The sequence below is a fragment of the Chinchilla lanigera genome, unplaced genomic scaffold (genome assembly GCF_000276665.1).
Source record: "Chinchilla lanigera isolate Chin_1 unplaced genomic scaffold, ChiLan1.0 scaffold00109, whole genome shotgun sequence".
Lineage (NCBI taxonomy): Eukaryota > Metazoa > Chordata > Mammalia > Rodentia > Chinchillidae > Chinchilla > Chinchilla lanigera.
In genome coordinates this window covers 6,074,289-6,091,789 of record NW_004955510.1, presented here as the reverse complement: position 1 = coordinate 6,091,789, position 17,501 = coordinate 6,074,289, and the positions used below count along the sequence as shown (strand labels likewise).

The window sequence follows — 17,501 nt, the reverse complement described above, 5'->3', positions numbered from 1 at the left end:
ATAAAAAAAGCTAGAACCTTGCTGAGGAGGTATTTTCAGACTATGCAATCGGTCGTGGTGGCGCACACCTGTAATCCCAGCAGTCGGGAGGCTGAGGCAGGAGGATCGTTGCAAGTTTGAGATCAGCCTGGGCTACAAAGTGAGCTCAAGGCCAGCCTGAACTGCATAGCAAGACCCTGTCTCAAAAAAGAACCCCCCGCAAAAAAAGAGAGACTACGCAATGATGTCCCTTCCCAAATTCCCACCTGCTCATTTCAATATCTATCAATCAGTGGATCCTTATTTGTAATATTACTGTGGTGTCTAACTAAGGATAATTCTTTATTTCTCTTTTCTCTCACATTTACTAGTTAAATATATATTAATATCAGTATGGACACATACACATTTGTTTTATTCCATGAACTATAATCCAATGTTGTTATTTATTTCCTTGCTTTTTTATGTTCCAACTTAGGGAGCAGGTGCTCATTCAGGTTGGCACCTGTGCTCTTTCAGCAAACTTATTTGATTCCAGAGTTCCAGGCTCACCTTGAATTTCCCTGGCCTGGCTCTGCAGTCAGCCACCTCTAGTTTCCTTTTTTAGAATAATGTTTACAGACCATGTTCTAGATATTGAATGTGCTCACTGTTAGTGGGGCATTGCTGCTTTGTGCCCTCTAAGCAGACAGAACCTGTCCACTTACACCCACTGTTTTCTGTATCTATTTATCTACAGATTAGAAACCCTGAGTTTATAATAATACCTCTGGTTCCAACCCAAAAGATTCATTTTGACCTTTCCCCTTTCATTTTCTATCATTTCTCTGTCCAATTCCTATTTTTACTTAGTTGTTTAATACTGGTACACAGTATACATAAAAGTTGCTACATCTTTCTTTTTTGAGACATCCACTGACTGTATTGCAGCATTTATGCACAGTCCTTTGTCTTTAGCCTCACAGAATCCAGTCAGTGTGAGGTCTTCTGTAGATACTTATGTTTGTTCGTTTCTTCTCCACCCTTTCTCAGTAGTGAAAGATTGCTAGGTTCATTGTGAGTGTTTGTATTCTATTTGGGGTTCCCTTCTCCTACATCCCACTTGGTTAAATTCCTTGGGAATTTGGCGGGTATGGTTCAGTGAGAACTACCCAAAAACTCAGAGCAGGGTGGCTCTTTCATCATCCCTGCTACTCTTTTACCACTCCCCTCTTCTTTTCACCCCTTTCCCATCCACTTCTTAGGGTCAGCAGTCTCTTTAGATTTTGGTTTCACTTCCCACATTTTCTTTCCACAGACAAAGTCACAGGTATTGTCTTATTCCTTCCTTCTTTTTTTAAGAAAGACGACAGCATGCTACACATATTGGGGAGGGTGTTTTCATATAACTGTATATCCTGGAAATTTGTCATACATTCAATTGTTACACATATGTGAGTCTCATTGGATCCCTTATTCTTTTTTTTTTTTTTTTTTTTTTGGCTTTTTGAGACAGGGTCATGCTCTATAGCCTAGGTTGGCCTTGAATTCATCATGTAGCCCAGGCTGGCCTGTAACTCACAGTGATCCTCCTGCCTCAGCCTCCCAAGTGCTGGGATTACAGACGTGTGCCAGCATGCCTGACCCAGATCTCCCATTTTAATGCACTAGTTCTACTTGTCTATTCATACATCACCCCCTCAAAGTTTAAACCACAAAGGCTTTCGAGTATTTCAATGTCAGGCAATGCTGATGGCCCTCATGGATTTCTCCGTGTGTGTGTGTGTTATCATAGCTGTTTTTATGTTTGTTTTTCTATATGCACTTTAGTATCAACTTTCATCTGGTATAATAGAGCTTGCTGGTATCTTTATTGAAACTGCTTTGAAGCTCTATAACTTAGCAGAGTTGACACCACAGTGGTGAACCATTCTGTCCAAGAACCCAAGCCCTTACTCATTATCTATTTACTTAAGCTGTCATTGCTTTCTGGAATGTCTGTTTCCTCATCTGGGTTTTACACATTTCTTGTTCAATTTATTCTGAAATATCTTTTTGATTACTACTGTAAGTCAGTTATTTCCTACCATCATGTCCTTTATTGTTACTTGTTTTTTAACATTAATTTTTTACCCTCAGTATTACTTAGTTCTTTTATTGTTTGAGTTCGTTTTATCTCTTCTACTCTGCAGTCTTCCAGGTATGTTATCAGAGCATCTGTAAATGCAGACAGTCTGCATTCTCCTTTAGCACTGAGAATCCTCCTAACTGCACTGGAAGACAACTCCAGTTTAAGGTTAGTAGCAGTAGCAGGCATGGCAGCAGCTGCCTATGAGCTCAGGACACTCGTTATCTTCTCAAAGAGGTCTATCACTTGCTAGAAGATTAAGAAGCACCACTATATTGAATCCCTTAAAACAGTAGGAAAATGAACTATGAACTACAATACTGTTTTAAATAAATGTAATTTATAATGTATAATTTTTTTCTTTTTGGTCTTTTTGAGACAAGGTCTTGTATGCAGTTCAGGCTGGCCTTGAGCTTACTTTGTAGCCCAGGCTGGTCTCGAACTCACAACAATCCTCCTGTTTCAGCCTCACAAGTGCTGGGATTACAGGCATGCACCACCATGCCTGGCATAATGTACGATTTTTAAACTCCATGTTCAGTCTAGAATGAAAATGGCTGTATAAAAAATTTAAGAATCATTTCACTGGGAGGATTCAACATGGCTGAATAGAGGAGGAGCCACGTTGGAGTAGCTCAGAAAATCAACTTAAAACAGCAGGTAACTAGAAGAATGGGAGAGACATACATCTTGATGTCAAAATCAATCTGAAATAAATGACTTGTAGATCAAACAAAACATAGACATAGGACTTTATAAAAAGGTAAAAGCAGCCAACAAGGCTGCCTGTGAGACTACTGCCTATGTGTGGAACAGAAACCACCTTTCTTACCAAAAAACTGATGGACTGCAACAGCCTGGCAAACTCAAGTCACAAAGGGTAGATCTGGAATATAAAGGCCACTGCCATTTTTGCTTTCCTCCAGAGGACACTGCAGCCTGGCAGCAAATTTTGCCAGCACACACAGGTGTTAAGTGACCAGAAAGCTGCTCCCTTCCTGAGGGGGTCCATCAGGCTTTTTTTTCTTTTTCTTTCTTTTTTTTGGTTCTGTCATGCACCACAGCAGGCAAGAGGAACCTCTAGTGACAAGGTTAGGGACTAGTGAAAGGAACAGAGCAGGGGCTGGGGATTTAGCTCAGTGGCACAGTGCCTGCCTGGCAAGCGTAAGGTCGTGAGCTCGATCCCTGGTACCAGAAAAAAAAAAAAAAAAAGAAAGGAACAGAGCAACCCCTCCTGCCCTGCCTCCAGTCGGGGGAGGGAAGGAGGGAGAGAGAGATAGAGAGAGAGATGCTGGGTTTAAGCAGTCTTGGGCCATGATGCGGAACATCAGTCAGCACCCCCCCTACTCTCTTCCCAGCAGCATGAGAGCGGGAAGAGTTGCACCAGCAGAGTGGAATAGAAGAGGCTGTGCAAGGCTGAAAAAGCCCAACTGTCCATGGGACTGGGAACAGTCTTGGGCTGTCTCTGTCTGAGGGTGCCACAGCAACTAGGAAAGCTACACAGAGACAAGCAGGGCAAGGAGACATGGGCAGGTGGCCAAGACACCTCTGGAAAATTGCTGGTTGAAGACTCCAACCCCACCCCTACATCTGGAGGCCAAGATCAGGTCTGCATCCAGCACTAATCCTACTGCAGACTTGGCAGGATTACCCAGCACTATTTGGGCTCTGACTTGGACACTATCACAGAACTGGAATTTTATTGTTGCTTGTTCGCTTGCTTGCCTTGTTTTAATTTGCTTTTTCTGCCTGGTTTTTTTATGAGGAGCTCATTAGATTTTTGCTTTTATTGTTTGTTTTATTTTGTCTTTTTTTCTCTTTTCCTTTATCTTTCTTGATTTTTTTTTAAAAATCTACTAAGGGGAAACCCACCTCATACAAGTTCCTGGTATATCTTGCATTTTGTTGTATAACTCTAGATCTTGTTCCCAAGGTTAAAGCTACCAAATTAATAGTTACCACAGTTTGTCAGTTTCTAGGCTGTGCTTGATGTTATTGATATTACTAATTGTACTACTTTAGCCAGGGTGTCCTACCTGTTGTAATCAGTTCTTCTCCCTTTTATGACAACACTGTGATTGTCTGGGGTCATAATCATCACATAGTACAGTACCAAAGAGCTGGGTGCTGAGCCAAACAGATAGCAACTTCTCATCTATAATAAATTGGGAAAGTAGGATCTTAGGACAGACACAAAGGCCAAAAGCCAGCTACACCCTGAATACATCTCTGAGGAACAGACATTTCCCCTCAATACTAATGATAATGCTACCTACAACAAGCAATTTATAAATATCAACACAGAAAACAAACTACAATTTAAAAAACAGCAAGTGGCAAAACTCAGAAGCAAAATGACCTCCAGCCAACCCAGGACAAGTCCAGGGAACAATAAGATACAGGAAATCACAAGCTACCCACCTGAATTTTCTGAAATGGTGAAGCAGAGGTTAAAAAAAAAAAAAAAAAACAGATGAATGAGGCTATACAGAAAATCAGATCAGAAATAATATGTCAGGTAAAAAAAAAAAAGAGATGACAATCATAATGAAGGACTCTCTCGGTGAATCTAGAATAGACACAGATAAAAATATAGAGGAGCTTAGGAAAATGATGGAAACCATAAATGCCCAACATAGAAAAGAAATGGAATCCATGAAACAGATTTCCAGTATGTTAAAACTTTCATTGGTAGTACACTGAGTCAAATGAACCAAGGTATGGCCAGAGTATCAGATCTAGCAGACAAGACTGTGGCTAGCAATTGTGAAAAGAAAGATTTCTTCAAAATAGCAAGGGACCACAAAAAAATCAATCCAACATCTGTAAGATGATGCAAAGAAAAACAACACATGATTGATCAAAGTCAATGAAAAAGCAGGAAACAGTGCAAAAGACGTAAAAAATCTATTCACAAAAATAATGGCAGAAAACTTCCCAAGTTAAATGAGGCATATAGAATGCCAATCAGCCACGACCAAAATAAATCTACACAAAGGCATATAATAATCAAGATTCCAGAAATTCAGCACAAAACAAAATATTAAAAGCTGTTAGAAAAAAGAAACAAATTACCTCTGAAGGAAAACCTATCAAAATCACAGCAGACTTCTCAACACAAACCTGTAAGTCGAGGTGAACTGGGAGTGAAGTATTTCAGATCCTGAAATAAAACAAGCTCTAACCCAGACTGATGTAGCCAGCAAACCATCTGTCAAAATCAGTGGAGAGCTGGTTGGGATGGTGCATGCCTGTGACCTCCACTTAGGAGGACTGTTATGAGTTCAAGGCCAGTCTGGACTATGTATAGGCAGCCTGGAATGCATAGTGAGACCCTGCCTTGAAAAAACAAAAACAAAATACCACCAAAAAAAAAAAAAAAATCAATGGAGAAATAAGATACTTCCATGACAAAAAACAACTGAGGAAATTCATGACCAGCAAACTAACACTCCAAAATTTTCTGAAGGACATTTTCAAAAGAGATAACAAAGACTACAATTCCAAGAACACCAATACAAAAGAATCCACCAGGCTAGGCAAGCAGTTAAACAGAGGGAAAGACAGGGAAACAACAGGAAAATAGTATGAAAATAATAAGTCAATACATATCAGTTCTAACCATCAATGTGAATGGTCTCAACTCACCAATAAAAAGAAACAGACTGGCAGAATAGATCAATAAGCAGGATCCAACAATATGCTGCATACAAGAAACACATTTAACTTGAAAAGAAACTCATAGACTGAAAGTTAACAGGTAGAAAGCAATAGTTCCTGGGACAGGAACCTAGAGAAAATCAGGGGTAGGTATTGTATTTGCAGACAAAGTGAACTTCAAGCCAAAAATAATCAAGAGATACAAAGGTCACTACATGGTTGTTAAGTGAAAACTCCAAGAGGAAGAGATAACAATCATAAATATTTATGCACCAAATGCCAGCATACCCAACTTTATAAAACAAATATTAATGGACATGAAAACTCAAATAAGCAATAACAATTATAATGGGGGTCCTGAAGACCCCACCATCACAAATAGACAAATCAACTAGACAAAAAGTCAACAAAGAAATATCAGAATGGAACCAAACCTGTGAACAAATGGACTTCAGGAGATGTCTACATAGTGTTCCACCCACAACATCAGAATACATATTCTTCTCAGCTGAGCATGGGACATTTTCCAAAATACTACCTCAAAGAACATGCTTAAGTAAATGCAAAAAATTTGAAATTATCCCATACATATTATCTGACCATAGTGTGATGAAAATGGACATCAATGGCAATAAAAACAACAAAAACTACATAAACACATGGAAATATCTTCCTGAACAACCAATAGGTCACAGATGAAATTCAAGAAGAAATGAGACAGTTTCTACAATTACACAGTAATACTGACACAATATACCAGAGCTTATGGGATGCAATTAAAGCAATCTTATGAGGAAAATTTATAGTGGTGAATATTCACATCAGGATAACAGAACAAGTGCAAATAAATAACCTAATGTTGAACCTCAAACTTCTACAAGAAGAACAAGTCAAGCCCAAAGTTTGTACAAGGGATGAAATTATAAAGATCAGATCAGAAACTAATGCAACTAAGAGTAAGAAAACAATACAAAGAATAAATGAATTGAAGAATTGGTTTTTTGAAAGAGTAAATAAAATTGAAAAACTCCAACCAACCTTATAAAAAAAAAAAATAAGGAAAGAAAACACTCAAATCCATGCAATTAGGAATGAAAAGGGAAAAACTACAACAGATCCTGCAGAAACCCAGAAGATCATCAACACCTACTCTAAGAATCTGTACTCAAGTAAGATGGAAAACACAGAAGAAATGGATAGGTCCCCAGATACATATGAATTACCAAACCTGAGTCAAGAAGATATAAAAATTCTAAATAACTCAAAATCAGTCAATGAAACTGAAGACATAATTAAAAACCTACCAACAAAAGTCCAAGTCCTAATGGATTCATTGCTGAATTCTATAAGAAATTTAGAGAAGACCCTATGCTACTACTCCTCAAAATCAATGAAATTGAAAGGGAAGCAATATTCCCAAATTCATTCCTCAAAGCAAGCATTATGCTGATACCAAAACTAGAGAAGGATCCAACCAAAAAAGAGAACTATCAGCCAATCTCCCTAATGAACATAGACACAAAAATCCTTGAGAAGATACTGGCAAATAGAAACAAGAAGCAAATCATCAGGAAGATTACTCACCATGACGAAGGAGGATTCATCCTATGGTTTTAACGTATGAAAATCAATAAATGTAATACACCATATCAACAAAGCCAAGACAAAAATCACAAAATCATCTCAATATATGCAGAAAAAGCATTTGACAAAGTCTCAACACCTATTCATGATAAAAACCCTACAGAAAATTAGAATAGATGATCTTTATCTCAATCTAATAAAAGCCATCTATGACAAATCAACAGCCAACATCATACTAAATGGGCAAAAACTGAAAGTTTTCACTCTAAAATTAGGAACAAAACAAGGATGTCCACTACCACCACTCCTATTCAACTCAGGTCTGGAAACATTAGCCAAAGCAATTAGACAAGAGAAAGAAAATGCATAAAAATACGAAAGGAAGAAGTTAAATTATCATTATTTGCAGATGATGTGATACTCTACATAGAAGACCCCCAAAACTCCACCAAAAGATTTCTAGATTTAACAACTAAATTCAGTAGTGTAGCTGCACACAAAGTCAACACTCAAGAATTAATAGCATTCTTGTACACAAATAAACTCACTGAGAGAGAAATTCGGGAAAACACACCTTTCACAATAGGATCCAAAAAGATGAAATACCTAGGAAACAATCTAGCAAAGGAAGTAAAAGATCTTTACATTGAAAACTTTACTAAAAAAAAAAAAAAAAAACTTCACTACTCTGAAAATGGAGATCAAAGAGGATACTGGAAAAATGGAAAGATATCCCTTGCTCTTGGGTTGGAAGAGTCAACATAGTAAAAATGGCCATACTTCCATAACCGTTATATAGATTTAATGCAATCCCAATCAAAATACCAATAGCATACCTCACAGAATTAGAGAAAACAATCCTAAAATTCATTTGGAACCAGAAAAGACCCACAACAGCAAAACAGGCAACCAAAACAAGGCAGGGGGCATCACAATCCCTGACTTGAAATTATACAACAAAGCAACTATGATAAAAACAGCATGGTCCTGGCAAAAAACTCAGATGATCAATGGAACAGATTATAAGACACAGTAACAACTCTAAAACACACTCAACCACCTTATCATTGACAAAGGGGCCAAACTTCGACAAACGGTATCTTTACTGGAAGAAAGATAGCCTCTTTAATAAATGGTGCTAGAAAAACTGGCTTTCCAGATGCTGAAGATTAAAACTGGACCCATGTCTCTAACCATGCACTAAACCAAAATCAAAACGGAGCAAAGATCTAAATATTAAAACAAAAATATTAATCCTGCTGGAAAAAAGAATAGGTAAAACTCCTGAAGACACAGGTAGGCAAAAACTTTAGGAACAAAACTCGGATTACACAGGAAATGTTACAAAGCAGTAACAACTGAAATCTCATCTTATTAAGAAGCTTTTGCACAGCAAAAGAAATCACCAACAGAGTGAAGAGACAATCCACAGAGTGAAAAAAAATTTTAACCAGCTGTTTTTCAGACAAAGGACTACTCTCTAGAATTTATAAAGAATTTTTTAAAAAATCAGAGCATCCCAAATTTAAAGCCCAGTCTAAAAATGAGCATCTGAAATGAATACATATTTCTCAGATGGAAAGTAGCAACAGCAAATAAATATATGAAAAAAATGTTCAACATCATTGGTCATTCAAAAGAAGCAAATTAAAACAACACTGAGATTCCACATCACTCCAGAAAGAATGGCTATTATCAACCATGAACAATAATCAACCAATAACAAATCAACTAATAACAAATGCTGCTGGGGCTGTGGGAGAAAAGGAACCCTTTGCCACTGTTGGTGGAAGTGTAGATTGGTGTACTCACTGTGGAAATCCATGTGGAGATTCCTCAAAAAACTAAAACTAGAGGTTCCATTTGACCCAGGTAGTTCCCTTCTTGGTATCTTCCCAAAAGAATTACAAGCATCATACCACAGCAATATATGTGCACTCATGTTTATAGCCACACAGTCAGTAATAGCTAAATCTTGGAAAAAGCCCCAATGCTCATTGACCAATGAATGGATAAAGAAGATGTGATTTTTTTATACAATGGAGTAGTACTCTGCCATAAAAGAGGGTAAAGTTGAGATATTTCTAGGTAAATGGATGCTCCTTGAGACCATACTCTTCTTCAGTGAAATAAATCAGACACACATGTTTAAATCCCACATTATTTCTGTGGTGTGGGAAACCAAAAGTGTAAATAAGGACCAAAATGAATAGCAGATACTGTGAAATAGAAAGAAAATGCTCAAATGTGGAGGGACAAGGGAAGAGAGAGGGGAGAAGGGAAAAGAAAAAAACAAGAAAGCAAAAATTGTAAGAAAGCTTTGTAAATAAGGAGAGGAAGAGAGGTTGAAGGGAGAGGAGGGGAATGAGGGAAAAAAAGAATCAAGATATATCATGTACAGGTACAAATTCCCTATTGTGAATGTGATCATTATGTATATCTAAAATTTACCAATAAACTTAATTAATTATAAAAAAAGAAATGAGATAAACTCTAAGATCTGTGCCATGGAGATAACCAAAAGGCAGGACCCACAGGTAGAAAGGCTTTTGATTTGCCCCCAACTGATGAAACAATCAGGATGGAGAAGAAAATCTGCAAATAAGAGAACATCCCAGTAAGAGGGAAAATATCTAGGGAGATGGTCAAGCTTCAGGACTTTGGGCAGATCACAAAAGAAGTATGAGAGAAAGACAGTCTCAAACAGTCAAGGTTATGAGCTTAGGGCTCATGACACCAATCAACCAAAACTTCAAAGCCATTAATCAGATCACAGAGCTGGCAGTTTATGATGAAATGCAATGTGACAGATGGCCAGGAATAGCAGAGGTCATCACTCACAGGAATAAATTGTCCAGGCACCCAAACACAATAAAAACATAATATATGGCTAAAAAAGAATTATTTTACGCTCATCTTTCCTAGTATGTTTATATACAGATGATGTTCAACTTGGAGTTATCACTCAATAATCTCACGCTAAAAGCAAAGTGTACACTCAGTAGTATTTGATATACTTGACACATCACATATCTCAGCTTAGCAACAGGATGCCCTTGAGAGTCTCAGTTGCTTCCCCTGGTGATCAGGTAACTGGTTTGGACCTGTGCTAACTTCTGATCACAAGATCAAAATTCAAGATCCAAAGTATAACCAGGTATGGTGGCCCATATCTGTCCCATGTATGTCTCCAGTACTCAGGAGACTGAGTCAGGAAAATCACCTGAGTCAGGAAAATCATCTAAATCACAAGTTCCAGGCCAGCCTGGGCTACATAGTGAGTGGAAGCCCAGCATAAGTTACATACAGAGATGTTTCAAAAAAATGAACGAAACAAAGTATGTGTGTGTTGCTTTTGTGTAATCACAAAGTCAAAAATTTTAAGTTGAAACATAAATCAAGGACCATCTGTCCTTTAAATACTAAGAAATTGCTATATTCAAAACATGTCTTACATTCTTCAGGCAGGACAGAAGAATAACTCCCAAGATTTAATAACTGACTGGTAAATGTTGATTGAAGTACTGTCTCTCCAGCCCATTGATCCTCATGAACAGTGACATCTAGAGAGGGAAAAAAAAGTTCTGATCATGCCATAAATTCCTTCTCACTATGGTTAATTTAGCAATCACTTAGCAAAATATTATACGTAACCCCCACATGCCATATTGAAATGACAACAGGGAAGCTCACTGCTCTACTGAGGTAGTTTTAATGGTGTCTACTTATGTAAGGCAAGTGTTCTAATGAACATTTCAGATAAACTAAAAGTAAGTCTTTTAAGATCACGAAGCAAAGTAGTAATTCCCAAGCAGTAATGCTTAGAAAAGTAGTAATACTCAGCATGCATTGGTTCCTTCTGCCATAGATATATCTGAATATAAGGCAATCATCTGAATATAAGGCAATCTTTAAAGAGTGTGATAATTTTTCCTTAAACAGTATGGTAATCATTATCTATAGACATTAAAAAGGAAATACTTTGGAGGTGGGGAACATTTGCCAATGGAATAGAAAGACCTATATCATCTAAGATGGATAAAGCAGAGTCATTAAGTGGAAGTAAACATTCCAAAAGGTAGAAATAATTTCAGGTAGAGCAAAAACTATATACTGGGGAGGAGGAGAGAGATGCAGAGGGACAGGGAGAAGGAGAGAGGGAGGAGGAGAGGGAAAGAAAGGAGAGGGAGAGGCAGAGGGAGAGACCCAGGCAGGATATAATCAGTGTACAAAGTGTTTGTAATATAAAATATTAACAGTAGCAAAATAAGTTGGAGACAATGGGAAAGAAAAACAAGGATGCATAAATTACAGTGATTACTTCCAAATTTATATTTAGACCCTGTGCTCAGCTTCAAGCCCTTTTATTTACAACTACCTAACAAACCTTCCCATCTGGATATTCTATTTGCTCCCCCAAATCCAGCATCACCCAAACCTGCGTTCCCTTCACTTTACCAATCTCATCTAAGTAATTGAAACCTGCACTCACACTGCCTATCTGCCCACCCTTGGTCTCCAGTCCCTACTGCCTGCCTCTGCATGGGAATATGTCCACTGCTTGCCACTGCTACTGCTCTACATCACATGGCCCTCTCCTAAGGGCCCCTGGCCCCTCCCTGATGCCCCACAGTGCTAATGCATTGTTTACTGGGGTCATCAGTGAGGTCAAATTGTCTTAAAGAACACGCAGTGTCTCCCCACTGCCTAACCAGAAAGAGTGAACACAACTTTAAGACTTTTCATTGTGCTGCATGCGCAGCTCAAAGGTACAATGCTTGCCTAGCATGTGTAGTCCCTAGGTTCCATCCCAGTACTAAGAGGAAAAGAAACTTTCATCATCTGACTCTTAGAAGGTCTGCTTTTTAGAAGGAGCAAGTAAGAAATTTCAAGAAGAGCCTTCTGAAAACCCAAGTTGTAAAACCTAGGGTCAGGTTAATTCCTGGTAGCCTAGCCCTTGCCTCCTGATCCCTTCTGCCCATTCACTGCTAGGCCAGGATCCTAGCTCCTCTTGTCTGTTCCCTAACACTGAGCTTTCAAGGTATAGCTCTGGTCAGTAGGCTCCTTTATACAACTGTATTTACAGTCTCTCTTCATTCTGTTGCTAAAAGCATCACAGCAAAACTGTGTGACTAAATGGAATGTATCTGTTACACAGAATCTCTCTGTTTTGGGGTATATGTCAGCTCAAGGTAGTATGAGCTGTTTGAGATAGGGTATCACTCATTAAAATGGGATGCTACTCATAAATTTCTATGTACATATAATTCACTACTTAATTAAAACAATAAAGCAAAACAAAAATTTGACTTTTAAAAGGTATTCAGAGAAATAATCTAAATGTCCTATAAGGGGCTGGGGATTTAGCTCAGCGGCAAAGCGCCTGCCTGGCAAGCGCAAGGTCATGAGTTCGGTTCCTGGTACCGGAAAAAAAAACCAAAAAAAAAAAAAAAAGTAAATGTCCTATAATAGGAAAATGATTAAGTAAATTCCAATAAAGCCACTTGAGAGAATGTCACAAAGCTATGAACAACTGTATAGATGCTGATAGTGGTGTGGGGCTATGCTACAACCCTGTGTTCACCTCTGTATCACAGACTGACAATCCCAGAGAAACACCTGGATATGGCATGGTCCTCACTCCCCCTGCAAACCACTTGGTAGGACTCTGTTAGTGCACACAGGCTCTCTTTCTCTCAGCTTCTAATGCTAACTGGTACCTAACTACTCCTCTGTCATATTCTTTCACACATAGCTTAGTCAACTTCCTCCTAATGCTAATGTACTGTGCATTCACTTTAAATCAATAAAGAACATGTGACAGAATGCTGTATTTCTTCTGTTAGATGAAAAAGACAATGTTCCTTATTGCTATAACTATATAGTATGAGTAAAATTCTGAAGGCTGGAAAAAATCATGACTTTGCCACTTCCAAGATGTATGACAGTGTACAAGTTACTTTATTTTTCTGGGCTTCAATCTCCTCAGCTGAACAACTTAAATAACAAATAGGATTTTCCTCATATAATTGTTGTAATGAGACATACATACACTGCTTAAAATGTGGTCTGATACAAAGTAACTTCCCAATAAGTATATCAGTATGTGTGTCTATCTGTAACTATGTATAAAAATATGTGATAAATGTGACAAATATGATATGTATATATCACTTTTTTTATTTTGGGGGTTTTTGTTTTGCTTTGTTTTGTTTTGTTGAGATAGTGTCTCACTTTGTAGCCCAGGCTGACCTTGAACTACAAGCAATTCTCTTGCTTCAGCCTCCCAAGTGGCCTAAATGCTGTAATTACAGGTGTGAGCTACCACATCCAGCTCTATATATCACATCTGAAGAAGCACAAAGAAAATAATTCAAAGATAATAATCCAAAATTCCATTACTGGTTATATAAAGTTGGGAATAACACCAGGAGTTTTTCTCTTTCCCATATTTCAAAATGTGAAAGGGGGTAAAACTCAGACATACACAGACACAAACATAAATAAATGAAACAGAGCTCAGTGATACAACCCATGCAGTTCTCTGGTAAATGAAGAAGAGGAAACCCAGAGAAGATTTGTTAGAGGGGTGATGAGTGGAAAGGTGGTACAGAACAAGTAGGACAGTCAGAAACCCAGAAATGGCTTAGAGCAGGCAACAGAGGAGAAAGGAGACCCATGCAGGTGTCACAAGGGGCCAGTCTGGCTGGGCCCAGAAGAGGCAAATGACAGTCCTCAAAGGTTTAATGTGGGAGGAAAACAGAAAGCCACAGTTTTATGAGAAAACTGCTACTATACCATGATGGGCTCACCTGTGAGTAAAATTATATCTCCAAGAAACACAGTAAGTGCCCAGAATGCCTTGGTCCTCCACAGAACCACCTTCTTCTTTATTTCCGATTGATCGATGACTGTAATTGTTGCTAAAGGCACCACAGAGCCAGAATTTGGTCCAGATTTTATGTTTACTTCTTTTACATGACATGGAATTAGCACCATAACTAAACAATTATACTTCTGGCTTTTAGAATCACAATTTTTTATTAGTGATAGCTTTTTAACACCCTTAAATTCAGACACAACCCTCTGGTACCTTGCTCTGGCATAATCTCTTGCATTAGAACACAATTTCATCTTCTTAGACTCTGGGGGAACTTCAGATAGAGCTTTAGAATGGCCCAAGTTATCTTTGGAGGGCTGACTTCTTCCGACAGGAGTTCCGTGGAAGGTATTTAGTTGGGAGCACAGTATTCCTGAGCTACACAACTCAATATGTATCTCACTTGGTGCCAGTTCATCTTCGCAACTGAACAGTTCTTGAGATCCTGCATTTCCTTCCAGAACTTTTCCAGGGTCTATGTGAATGTGGCTACTTTCTGTTTCAGGGTGGACAGGACTAAAAAGTTCTAGGGAATGTGCTTGGTCTTGTCTACTTTCATGTCCTCCCACAAAATCTTCTTTAGGCTGAATCACATTATCTTCAGTCATTCTTACTTCCCCAGGCCCTGCCTTTGGTTCAGTCTCCATGTTTACAGTTCCTGTACTTCTGGACTTCTGCCTTTTCGCCTTCCTTTGAGCTAAGAAAGCAACCTGGCTGCAGGTCATGATGCTGAGAAATTCACTGGTCACAGAGATGTTAGGACTGGAGCCCTTCCTCGCTGCTCCTGCAGGCCCTGGCTCATCCACTGCAATAGAGGAGAGTAATTCCAGATGTTGGCTCTGTATTTCCTGATATTCTGTTGGCACACATTTGGTCTCTACAACTTCAGGTCCTGTATTGATGTGTTCAGTGCTAGAGACCAAATCCACCATAGCTGCACATTTGTGGCCTAAATGAAAGGACTCTGTCTGAAAGTTTTGACATGTATTTGACTGATTTTCAGGCTGTTCACCTGTGATTTTACTTTCACACTGAAGCTTCTGCTGTCTTCCTTCTTTAGGTAAATTCTGGGCTCTGTCCTTTAATCCTCTAATCTGTGCACTAGAGGAGGGCACAGCACTCAGGCCTGAGGAAAAAATCTTCTGGGGTTTTCTATCTTGTGTTTCAGAAGTAGAGTGCAGAAAACCATGTCTCCTCTGAACAGAGCTCACAAGATCTAGAGTGCCCACCCCTTCCAGGACTCTGCAGTCTTTCAGATTCCCAGGAGTGCAGCTGTCTTCCTGCACATGTAAAGCACATTGATGGTACAACAGCTGGATTTCCTCCCAAGGATCAGCTGTGGACATTAAAGAAGCTGTTCCCTGAGATACTGTCATTTTCAAGGGACCAACTGGAGCACCCCAAAAAATGTGGACTTGAGATCTTCCACTCATAATTTCTGATAAAAACGAAAAATCTCAAATTAGCTTTGTGTTAGATTTTTATAAATTGATATTAACTTAAGAAGGTACCAAAAGGAAATGTAATACAAACTATGAATCAAAAGCACAAGAGGTGATATACTTTGGTATGCCATTTAATTAAAGCACTTAAAATACATAAGAAATCATAAAAGTAATCCACATAGTGACAAAAAATATTACCTAAAGACTCTTTCAAAGAAATAAAGCTTAGACTACTAACATCAAACAGATAAATAAATTTTTTGTACACTCATTACTTGTGTTGCAAAATCTTGCCCCACTTAGATCACAAGTAAAAAATAAATACAAAATAAAAATAATAAATCACAAGTTAGTTAAAAAGGAGAAGAGGGGAAAGCATTCATTTAATAGATTACAGTCACCATTAAATTACCTGTTTTCTTTACTCCTAGATGATATCAGTAGGGCTTGGTCCTGCTTCCGTAACTGTGAACTCAATTCCCAAAACCAAAATAGAAGCTCAAACTGGAAGCAGAGAACGTAACAAAGGAAAGGATTTCTTCAAAACACACAAGTGACAACTGTATTATCTATTTTACGCCAGTCTGTTTGCACAATCACTTGTCTCTGTATCTTCTCATCTTTTCTGTAATACAAATAGATTAATAATAATTTTGTAATATCTAAAAACACCCAGAAACTTCATTTACCATGTCAGCTAATATAAATAAATCTATGTGAACATCAGACTCACTGAGATAAAAAATCAAACAATTTGTTGTTGATAACTGACATTAAATAGCTCTTATTAAAGAGATCTAGTCCTAAAATTCACTGAAACGTTTTTACAGTGCTAGCAAACAAAAGACAGATAAGGTTCTTGGCCTGAAGAACTACTTGCATGGTTCAAAAAGAAAAAAATGTCTCTATCTGTTTTCATGAGAAACCGCTTTGAAGATATCAATATGTAATACAACAAGCTTTGTTAATTTCCTACCACTTTGTAACTCTGTATTGTCTGTACTGTTCTTTTGCTATTTTGTAAAAAGGTGTCTGTTAATGTTTTCCTTTTATTTTTAAAATAAAATTTTAAAAAAGAAAAAAAATGAAAGCCAGACATGGCGGAGCACACCTATAATCCCAGGTCTCAGGAGACTGAGGTAGAGGGATGGCAGCAAGTTGGACTACAGAGTGAGCTCAAGGTCAGCCTGAACTGCATAATGAAACCCTGTTTCGGGAAAAAAAAAAAGTAAGAGGTGTGATCAAACTATACAGTAAATGTTTAAATTTTTAAAAATTTATTACAGTAAAAGACACATTGCCATTAATCCCCTCAACATACTCCCACTGGCTTCAAACACACTTATTCCATGGTTCTTGCCAGTTTTTGAAGCAGGCCTGGAAGATCTCTCTCATGAGTGACTTTATTGGGTATGATCAAAACTATGGTGAATGCTTCTGCCAAGTGCCATCCAATGGAAAAGCAGGCTCGTAAAAACATGGCAGCATGCTTTCATCTACCTCATTCACTGCATCTGGTACCATGCAACTTCTTCTGGCTTTTCCCCAAAGTCAAAATGACTGAGAAAGGTAAACATTTTTGAAACAATTCAGGACATCAGGGCAGCCATAAGAGCACAACTAAAGACATTCACTAGCCAGGCATAGTGGTACATGCCTGGACTCCCAGCATTCAGGAAGCTGAAGCAGAAATATTGCCATAAGTCTGAGGGCATCCTGAACTCAGCCTGAATTACATAGGGGCACTCTGTCTCAAAAGAAAAAACACACACACACACACACACACACACACACACACACACGCGGAAGAAGACCTGCAGAACCACTTCAGAAAGTGACAAGAACA

At 38.3% G+C, this 17,501-nt stretch overlaps 1 protein-coding gene across 5 annotated transcripts in view; it reads right to left on the bottom strand.

Moving 5' to 3' along the window:
• The window catches only part of Fam35a (family with sequence similarity 35, member A), a 93,269-nt gene that overhangs the window by 22,956 nt on the left and 52,812 nt on the right, over window positions 1-17,501 (bottom strand). For 4 of the 5 annotated variants that reach the window (XR_001231666.1, XM_005407912.2, XM_005407911.2 and 1 more), the window contains 3 exons: window positions 16,068-16,280; window positions 14,143-15,648; window positions 10,786-10,893 (listed from right to left, as the gene is read on the bottom strand). Coding sequence is in view for 4 of the 5 variants with exons in the window: in XM_005407912.2 (XP_005407969.1) it covers window positions 10,786-10,893; window positions 14,143-15,643 (1,609 nt within the window). In the remaining variant the exon portion in view is untranslated. The remainder of the gene's footprint in view (window positions 1-10,785; window positions 10,894-14,142; window positions 15,649-16,067; window positions 16,281-17,501) is intronic. The other variant, XM_005407913.2, reaches the window with a different exon arrangement.